The 11,164-nt window shown below is 39.0% G+C and overlaps 1 protein-coding gene across 1 annotated transcript; it reads right to left on the reverse strand.

The window, feature by feature from the left end:
- Positions 1 to 579: 579 nt before the first annotated feature.
- LOC147623545 (uncharacterized) lies at positions 580 to 1,053 on the reverse strand. The gene has a single exon (XM_086820052.1). It carries the CDS (start codon positions 1,051 to 1,053, stop codon positions 580 to 582), a length of 474 nt encoding a protein of 157 aa, XP_086676178.1.
- Positions 1,054 to 11,164: the final 10,111 nt, after the last annotated feature.

Genomic DNA, 11,164 nt, shown 5'->3' on the forward strand with positions numbered 1-11,164 from the left:
TGCCACCCTTCCATTAATGCATGCCTTCAACCTTAATGTATTTTCCCCTTTGCAACCAGCATAGGCATCAGTTGAGATATTAAATAGGGTATCCATATTGTCCTTGTCTCATGATAAGCACACATAGGCAATGGTAACCCATCATCACAGTCAACATCTCCCTTATTTGATCCACCCAGGACAAAAGAGAATTCACCATAGTTTTCTACATCTTCAACTTCATTGTTGGCATCTTCAAAATACTCCTCATATTAATCCACATCCTCCTTGATGTCTTCATGGCAGCAAGGTTTGGTGAGAATCATACTTAGCGTCATCTTGTTGGCCTTACAAAGCTTCCAAATCCTTGTTCCATTTGTCACCACACTTGAAGCACAAACCTTTGACCTTCAAATCATTAATATGATCTTCCCCAATAATCTTACTCTTGTTAGATGCTTTTGCATCAACTTGCTTCCCATCAATATTTGGAGGTTGGGGAAAAGAGTTACCAAATCTGAAATTTCCTCTTCCACCTCTTTCATGGATGGTTGGGAATCTAGGAGGACCCATATGATAAGCAACTCCACTTAAATATTTTCACAAAGTTGAAGTGCCAATAGCATGCCTAAACCCATGCCTTGCTCCACTAGCATGTGTATACTTTGTCTCATAGATCTCTGCAACAAGCAACATGGCCTTCTTGATGGTTTTGGGTCTTTGAGCATCCACATCAACCTTGATGTTATTTTTTAGCCCTTTGATAAACTTCCTCAATTTGTACTCCTCACACAAACCTTCCACATGAAGTGGGAACTTCATGAACTTGTACACATAATCCTTAACATTACCCGCTTGAGTGAGATCATCCCATTTCTCCACCATCCTTGATCTATTAAGGGTTGAAACAAAGGTTCTCCTCATCTCATTCTGGAAATATTCCCAAGCCATGATCAAATAGCCATGAGCATTCAAGTGCTGCCACCATGCATGAGCATAACCTTCTAGATGCAAAGTAGCAAACAAAACCTTGGCCCTATGACTACGATGGCTAAGTTCAAAGTAAAGCTCCATCTTATCAATCCATTCTTCAAACTCCTCATTGGTTGAGTCTTCACCCTTGAATTTAGTAAAAGTAAACTTGTCCGTCTCACTCCCTCAAACTCATCTTCATCACACCACCTTGATGATGAACATGCGGTCTATGCTCAATTGGTCTAACATGATTGCCCCCCAAACTCATTGAGAGAAGAGAGAGTAATTAATGATTATCAAAAGGTACCCCAAGTATGGTCTTTTTGACATATATACATGACCACCCCTTTTCACACTATCATAAGTGTTGTCTAGGGGCATGGTCCATTGGCCTTGGGCCCATTATTTATATGAGACCATTTTCACTTTGTTACAAAGAATCTGACTTATTCCCTAAAGAAGAGATTAATAAGGTGTTCAAAGTAGGTTTCGTTTACCCCATTGATAAAGCCCCCAAGAAAAATGGAAAGTTAAGGGTATGTGTGGATTATAGGAAGCTGAATACAGCCGCTATCACACATCCCTTTCCATTACCCTTCATGAATTCTCTTTTGGATGTTGGTCATAAAATGTATTCATTTTTGGATGGGTTCAATGGTTATAATCAAGTGTAGATAGCACATGATGATGACAAAGAAAAGACAACTTTCATTATTGGGGGGTGTTATTGCCTGTAATATTATGAAATTTGAATTAAAGAATACATTGCAATGGTTCAGAAAATCTTTTATGAATTTCTCATAAAATTCATGAGGGTATTCATGTGGATGATTTCAGTGTGTTTGGAAAGCATTCAGAGCATCTTCATCGTTTGACATCGTGTCTAGAGAGGTGAGGAGAAACCTGATTGAGCCTCAATTTACAAAATGTGCTTTTGCAGTTATAGCAGAAATGAAGTGTTGCTCAAACATGTAGTTTCAGAGGAAGGATTAGAAGTGGATCCGATTGTCATAGTCAAGCTCCGTGCACAACAACATCAAAGAATTGGGCAGGCTTCTTGGTCAAATTAAATGGCACACGAGGTTCCTTCATTATCCATTGTACATACTCAGAAAGAAGAATGCTCACAATATATATGGAATGATAAATGTGAGCAGGCATTCTGATATCTCAAAATGATGTTAGCAACAATGCCAATATATATGGAATGATAAATGTGAGCAGGCATTCTGATATCTCAAAATGATGTTAGCAACAATGCCAATAGTGCAACCTCTGAATTGGGAGAGGTTATTTCATGTTTTTGTGGATGCATCGAATGTTGCAATTGGAAGTACATTAATGTAGCAAACCAAAGGAGGATGGTTTCGCTCAACTTATTATGTAAGATGGATGCTATCTGCTATAAAAATTAATTGCTCCACAATAGAGAAAGAAGCATTGTGCATGATTTATTCAGTTAATAAGCTCACACAGTATCCATGTTAATCTCACCAAGCATTAGTTTATTTGGTAGAGCAAGCCTAATATCACCAGTAAGCTGGTAAGATGGATGCTGTTATTATGGGAGTTCAAGTTTACCATATAACACATGCCTGGAAGTGAGCATGTAGTTACAAATTTCCTATCTCGAATAGAGTCTTGAGAACCACTCAATGTACCAGATTAATTTTTGGATAAAAAGCTTTTTGTTCTAGATGTTTCACCAAACATGTGGTATGATGAAGTGCTGATGTTCTTGGAAAATGGAGCGTTTCATGAGGGAATGAGAGGGGAATGACCAGAGATCACCCCGGAAGAGGCTCGCACTCTGTAGCATATTTTTTATAGTTATAGTAGGCTAGCTGTACAAAATGGGGGTGGATCATATTTTAAGATGATGCGTTCAAGAGCATGAGAAAGTTGCAGCGATTATAGAAGCACATCAAGGTGTTACTTTTCCAGAGAAATTATAGGCCGAAAGATATTTTAAGCAGGATTATGGTGGTCCACAGTGTTAAAAAATGCCTCATAGTTTACCAAAGCCTATGACTTCTACAGTGGTTAGGACAACCGAATACTATAAAATAGAATGCCACATAATCCGATATTGCCATTGGAAGCATTTCAAAAATGGGGACTAGCCTTTATAGGACCTTTCAAGCCCCTACTCAAAGAACCGATAATAATTACATTCTGGTGGCTACTAATTACTACACAAAGTGGGTTGAAGCCAAAGATCTTAGAGATAACAAGGCTACATCAATACCAAAAATCTCAGAGATAACAAGGCTACATCAATACCAAAATTCTTGCATGCAATGATAATGACCAAATTTGGCTATCCAATTGAACTAGTCTAGTGATCAAGGTGGACATTTCTTGAATGAGGTCATTAAGTGTCTCATAGAGTATCATATGATAATTCACAAAAAATCCATAGTTCATTATCCACATCTAGCTTAATCCACAAACCAAGTGTTACATAAAATCTTGAAAAAGATAGTCAATCAAAATTGGATAGATTAGGACCAAAAGTTATATTCGGCACTATGGGCATTTTATAAAGTGGCAACATGTCACACTTCTTTTTCATTAGTGTATAATATGGAAGCAGTTGTGCCAATGGAATTCATCATTTCCAGTTTTCGAGTAGCAGTGAGGACTCACAAACTGAATCAATCACACATTACCTAGAGTAGTTACTTTGGCATTGAGAAAGAAGAGACTTCATAGTAACTAGAATGCTAATATAATCTAGAGGTGTCCAAAGCTCTTTGTGGACCAGAATACAGAGTTCAAGATTTTTGATATCAATGATCCAATTTTATTATTCAATTCTAGAATGGGTCCACATCTGGGTAAGCTCAAGATGAGGTGGATTAAACCTTACCAAATATGTGTAAAATTTGCTAAAACAGGCATATTTGAGCTGAAATCATCACTAAATGGTGTGAAACTACTAAAGCCAGCTCAAAGCCAGTTAATGGAATTAGACTAAAACCATATTTGGTAAATTCCAGAATGGGTCCACATCCGGGTAAGCTCAAGCTAAGGTAGATTAAACATTCTAGATATCTATAAACTTAGCTAACGGGAACATTTGAGCTGACATCATTAGCTGTAAAATTAGCTAACGGGCACATTTGAGCTGACATCGTCACTAAATGTTGTTAAACTGCTGAAGCCAGTAATGGGTTTAGATTGAAACCATATTTTGGTAAATTATCAGAACCGGTGTCTATGTACACTATTTTTGGCACACACCTGCATGACACGTGTTTGAAGCCACGTAATGTGCTTGCGTTGGGTAATGTTCAAAGCCGTTGGGTCATTAGTATTACATCATGGGGGTGGCATGCGCTCTATTTCTCTTAGCCCCCATATCACCTTGATTTGTAAACTCCTTGAGTCCATGATTCATGAATCCGTACCTCGATGTTTTGCCCGTTGTCATGACTTTTCTTAGGGACAAGGCCACTTATGTAAACATATTTCTCATTCTCACCAAAGTGCTTTCACAAAGTTCTTAGTTTTCTTGCTGTATACTTTCTCTTACACATAGCTCTCAGAACTTGCAAGCTCTTTTTCTACAACCATGATGGAATTTGCGAAGTTGATAACAATTCTAGATGTAACCACCAGCTTCAATCATACTAAGCTAGATAAGGTAGGGTTTTTGTAGTTTGATTTCCTTCCTTGGAACCCTCCAACCATTAGCTCGAATGTGCAAGAGTAGTTGCACAAAGTGTAGATCAATGAGGTGGTGAAGACTGTCACACAAGGTTTTTTATATTTATCTTTGAAGGGAGCAGTGGATGTTCTATCAAAGAAGATATGGAATATACTTCGGCTCCAAAGGGTCTGGCAAGGAGTAAAAGCTTAATAATCACAAAGAAGCTCAAGTCAAATTGCATTTCAGGTCCTCGTAGAAATGGTCATCCTCAACCACAAGCTCACTTACATGTTGAAGAGGACAATAGGTTTATATTCGTATGCATCTGCTCAAAGCCTAGGGAATGCTCACGTATCTTGTTTAATCAATTGTTGCAGTTGTTGGCAAGCAGAGCTTAAGAGTGTAGGCTCTCACTCAAAGACAAAGATTGGGCAATATTTACACTTTCTTCATTAAGGGATCCCCACCATTGTATAGACCCATGTTACATCTACCTTAGGAGCACACGGAGCACCCTACTTTCAAAATAAAGTGAAGCTCAAAGACAAAGAGATGGGGGAGGGGTCCCATAAGGAAATAGCCAAAGAAAAAACTTCAAAAAAAGAGCTGGATATAGAAGTGAGGCACAGGTAGAGGCACTCAGGGAATTCATAACTAGTACAAGTGACTCTAGAGATTCATGATGTAGTAAGAAGTTCCATTCCTTTAAATTTTCCAAATCAGGTGGCAGGGGTAGATACAGTTTTATTATAGGCTACCTCGATATATCTCTAGTTGTGCAACAAAAGAAAAAATTGCATTTGCATCATTGACAACTCAAAACCATGCTCTGTAGAATGCTTTAAACTTATCCAAAGTTTGAATTGGTAAAAATCTTCGCAATTTAAAACAAGGTGGCAACTGAATAGACCACCGTACAGTAGACTTTAGAGGCACTCAATGAAGATGTAGCATAGTCCAATGCAGATAAGGTAGGCTGTAAGATGAAATTGTGGAATTCAAATAAAAATATACAAGTTTAGAATTAAAATGTTAAAATTTGATGACCCAACATTTATTTGCAATGAATCAACATGAAGCATCTAAAGTTGATCGAGCACAAGACTCTAGATCTTACAAATTTGGATTGATGCAATGGATGTTGCTGACGATCTAGAGATCTATGAGCTCACAACAAGTGATGTAAAAATATGTGAAGCTCAGATCAAGAAGCTTATGGAAGATTTATACGCTGGTGCTTCCAGCAAAATAAGATGTTCCATGTTAGATTGAGCATGAACTAGCAACACAACTGGATAACCCCCGAGGAGTGCTAAAATAAGCTTGAATTTGAAAAATGGAAGATGTCTAAAAGACCTAAGGACGAAGACCCACAAAATATGGTCACTTTGACATGATCAACCAAACGCCACAAATAGGTGAGCAAAACCAACTATCATACTTGGTCTATCTACACTTAGTTATTTCTTGAAGGATCCAGTGTGTGGATGTCCATCTCCACACCTCAATTGGTGGACCCTGCTTTGAGAAGCATATTGGATGGTCGGGCCCATGTTATCATCATCCATTGCATGAATCCATCTTTATAGGCATAATTTATCTCTAGTCGGAGTAATGCTCTCATCAGATGTGGACAGAGATCCAGAGGAGGTATGGGAGAGTTTTGACAGTGAATATTGCCAAACTGGAGTCAAATCCGGAGAAGCTTACAATCAATGAGTCTGATAGCATGGTTGAGAAGATTGGAAAGTTCACCCATGTCAAGTTGCAGCTTGAGGAGTATAGGAGCACAATCAACAATCCTATCCATAAACTTCTTGGTAAATTGCCTGCTTCCTTTGATTCTTTTAAGTATCATATTTACTTTCATGATCCTCTTCCCCCTTTTGAGGAAGTCGTGAGTTATCTCCACGACAAGTGCATGCTTCATGAAAAAGGCAAGTCGGAGTATTCTTTTGTTGCCTCTGACAAGGGCAAAGGTAAAGGTGGAAAAGGAAACAACAACAACAACAACAACAAAAAGGCAAACGCAAGGGTAAACATGATTGAAAGGACTCCAAGGACAAAATCAATGAATGTGATTATTGTGGTAGGATAGGTCATACTAAGGCTCGCTACTTTGCTCATCGAACAACCAAAGCCAAGTATAAATCCTAGGATGCTTCCAAAGAATTTGAAAAGGGCAACACCAAAGACAAGGGCAAGGACAAAGTTTTAGAGGAGGGATCTGCCAAAGTTTCATACATGGTACATATTCATCCATTTCTTCCTAGGATTCACTCCTAGTGATCATAGAGATGACTTCTCTAGAGAGGTCAATGACACACCTAAAGTGGTAGAATGGGTTGGTGTGATAGTGGTGCTTCTACCCACATGAGAGAGATAGAAGAGGGGTATGTGCATGTCCATGCCGATGGTCTTTCCAGAATTCCAAATGGAGAACCCCCTCTAGGATGTGAATATGATCTTCCCAATGCTCCACTCTTCCACATTGATCACGTATTTTGCCAGGACACGACTACTCATCGTAAGGTTTCCAAGGTCGCGGACTATGCAGACTGTGGTGGCCTCCTACACTCTTTAGGGACACAGAGCTCTAAACTTGTTCGCTCTGCAATGAATGCAGTTCACCATAGTCTAATAGAAAGACCGAATGCCCCTAACCCTTGTAATTTTGGAACAACCATTAAAAAAATGAGATTTAGACTTCGTGGGTCCCATTATCCCATCCATCCCACTATTAAGGGAACCCAGGTGCATTTCATCATCGTTGCCATGGACTACTTCCCAAAATGGGCTAAGGCCAAAGCTACATAGAAAGATAATGTGAGATCCGCCACCAAGTTCCTCTATGAGAATGTGTTTACTCGTTTCAGTTACCCACTAGAAATAGTGAGCGATGCGATACACGTTTTATAAACAAAGTGGTGGAGTTCTTGCTCAAAAAGTTCCTTGGAACAAATTGATACCTTACTATCCACAAGTGAACATCCAAGCTAAAGCACAAACAATACATTGTGCATTATTCTCATCAAGATGTTGTGCAATATTATCACCAAGACGTTGTGCACAATTATCACCAAGATGGTAGAGGCGCCAAGGAGTGATTGAAGCATAATATGGGCCGTCGCAAGGCATATAAGGTGACTATCAACAACACACCTTTTTAGCTCACACTCAATCTTGATGTAGGCATGCCAATGGAACACTTGGTCCCAAGCCTCTGAATTGCAGCCAAACATAACCTCAAGGGAAACCCTCCCATGAAGAGGTTAGTTGCCTTAGAGCAACTTAGTAAAGCAAAGATTGTGATTTGATAGTTGAAAAACTACAACGCAAGCAGTGATTCAACAACCAACTCAGAGGAGAGGGCACTTTGCATAGAGTTGGAGCCCCCATAGAGTGATAAAATAGACGTGAAAGGAGTGGAGGAAGGAGCTCTCCACATGTGAGACTGGCACCCCTTCAACTCAGCTTATCGACCAATGCCCCATGACACTACGGGATTTGAGAAAGAGAGCAAGCCTCTAACATGGTACTGTTGTCGGGGATGGTTTGTAAGCTTCCTTTTCTTTTCTCTTTCATTCCATTTCTTTTTTGGAGTCTTTCATAGCCCGAGGGTGAAGAACTCTCGGTTGTGTGTGTTTTTCATGTGTAGAAGATGTGTAGAAACACTTTGTTTCCATTCTTGTTTGATCTAAAAAATACTTGTAGGTTGTTGGTTTCATATACTTTCAGAATATTGTTAAATCATTGTGGAAACTAGTTTAAAGCATTTAGAATGCATAAATGCAACAAAATGAAAAAGATTTTGGTCAATTTTTGCATTGTTAAAGAATTTAGACATAAACTACATAATACAAAGCATTTAGAAAGCATAATGCAACAAAATGAAAAAGATTTTGGTCAATTTTTACATTGTTAGAGCATTTAGACATCAACTACATAATACAACGTAACCATCCAAACTACATAATAATCATAATTATCAAGAGGGGGCTTGATTGTTTTGCTGAGCTTCTTCTCTGGAAGACGTGTGCCTGCCTTGGTTTCCTTCTGTGAAAACTCATTAAGGTCATCCTCCTCATGGCTTTGGAAAAAAAAGTCCTCTTGTGCCTTATACATGGAGTCTATGTCCTATGTGAAAGCTACATGGATGGTATGAATAGTGGTTTAGGTGGGGGCTTATTCAAGGTAGGAATAGAATATAGGATATAGTTGGAGGATGATGTGGGTCATATTGATTATTGAGCATGTTACAAAGCTAGTGGAAAGTAGACTTCCATTCTTGATTAACAAGTGTCTTTATGGCTATCATGGCCATGTGAAGTGAGTTTGCATGGGTGGGGAAGTTGAGATTGAGTGGTGTTGTAAGGTTGAGGAAACGATCTTCCTTGTAGAATTCACAAACAAGTGAAACCAAGTGGCCATGTTAGACACAATCGAATGGGATTCGATGGGGTATAAGAGTGTGGTATCCAAGAATGAGATGGCTTGGTCAAAGAAGAAAAGGGTGGCAAGGTTTAGGTTGCTCCACGGTGTTGATACGGGCTAAAATGGTGTGAAAGGTGGGAGTTGAAATGGGGTCTAATAAAACGATATTAAATGGAAGCAAATAAATGGCCAGGGTTTTGTTGATGAGGGTAAGTAAAGTGTCGACTTTGGAAGCCCATAAGAGAAGCATGTCTAGCTTCCTTTGGCCATGGCCTTCCAACGAGGTATCATTCGAGGTAAGGGTATCATATGAGGCAAGGGTTTCCATTTCATAAATTCTACATGTGCCTGGGTGTGATAAGGACTTGTTTATGGTGGAGGAGATCTTGGGATCTCTTGGTAGGTTGCTTCCTGAGCAACCACTTTTCTCGGGAACTAGTGAGAGCTTTGATTGCGAACAAGGGCACTCATTTGCAAATTGATGAGCCACATAAACCACTTGAGCCTATTTGGCTTTAGCTTGCTTGAGTTTATCTAAGAGTTGGTCTCATTGGGCTACATGTGCCTAGGTGCCACAATCTTGGTGGTCTCGTTGGGCTACATGTGCCTAGGTGCCACAATCTTGGTAGTCTCTAGGGCTTGATATTGAAGTTGGAGGGCATCCATGTTCTGCTTGTGAGTGTGGGCTAGCTTCTTCTGAATGGCTTCGGCCTACCACACATGAGCTCCTTCTGAAGCCTTCTGAAGATCATTGATTTCACATGTGGCTTTCTTGAGCTCAACTTTGAGCTTAGCATTCTTCTCATGGTCAGATTGAAAAGATTATTGGGAATGGTTAGGCTTCTGGCCATCTTCCCTGATGTAAACATCTCAGTTCTTGAGCTCTTATTGTTGTCGGAGGATATGGAGCTTAGAATATTGGCTACAAGCTTGACCCACCTAAATACACCTCTTTGTAGTATGAATTTGTGGGTAAAATCCAGCAAAGTATAGAAAGTTGGATAGAGGGGCAAGAAGGAAATAAGATGGAAGGGAGCGAGAAAATAACACACAAGCTCCTTTTTGAAAAAGAGGAGTCATGCAATTCCTCAACCATCCAAACCACTTCTTGATATTTTATTCATCTTTTAAAAAATATGACATCTTATTGCTTTCCTAAGGTTAATTTGAGGCTTTGTTTCTCCTAGTTGACTAAGCTTCCTACCAACCAAAAAAAAGAAGCAAATGTGTATGACATTTATAAGTTTATGGACCCTCTAAAAATGATGTCACTTACAAAGTCCTAAAAAGATATAGCAATAAAATTTTACAAAGGCATAAATTCCAACAAAGTTTGATAAAATAAATATTTTTGTTGATGTGGTACGACTTTGTTGATGTTATTTTGGTACCAAAATTGGGTGGCATCATTTCTCCCACACTTAGCTTGAGAGGTGTCGCCATGAGCAAAATGTTGAAATATATCTTCCATTATGAACATAAAAGACACTAACACATAACTTTATCTCAACTTCTTCAACTCTAAACTCATCACCACTCTTTAATTCAATCTTCTCAAAATCACAAACTCCTTCTAAAACTTTAAATCTCCTACTACACCATGACTAACCCTTCAAAAAGATAAGGAGAAAACCACTCAAGACTTTCCCCTCAAGAACAACCCAACCCGCATCATGAAAAGAGAAAATCAACTCCTTTTTAAGGCACAAAAGCATGCCCTCCATTTTTTGTTGTCAACGTCTCATTTTTTCTTTTTTTTTAATGGATTCAAGAGAGCATCTCTTGGGTGAGAGGTTCATAGTAGCACTTCAGCTTTCTACCATTAAAGTATCCTTCTATCTCAACCTCATCTAGGCTATCTACCTTTACTGTGCATTGAGGGGCAATTTGTATGACTCAATACGAACCTTGGTCTCTATACTTAAGTTTTTGTTTAGTGTTCTTGTTGACACTATACATAAGTACCATATCTCCTACTTCCCAAGCACTTATCCTTGCTCACACACAAGCACACTAGTATGGATTACAAAAGTGATTAGCAAGAGGGTTGCAAGAGCAAAGCTCAAATTGCCAAATAAGAGGATCCCCTATATTATGATAGAAATTGGTATATATACAAGG

This window comes from Cibotium barometz, chromosome 26 (genome assembly GCF_041138505.1).
Source record: "Cibotium barometz isolate CiBa-2024 chromosome 26, ASM4113850v1, whole genome shotgun sequence".
Taxonomy (NCBI): domain Eukaryota; kingdom Viridiplantae; phylum Streptophyta; class Polypodiopsida; order Cyatheales; family Cibotiaceae; genus Cibotium; species Cibotium barometz.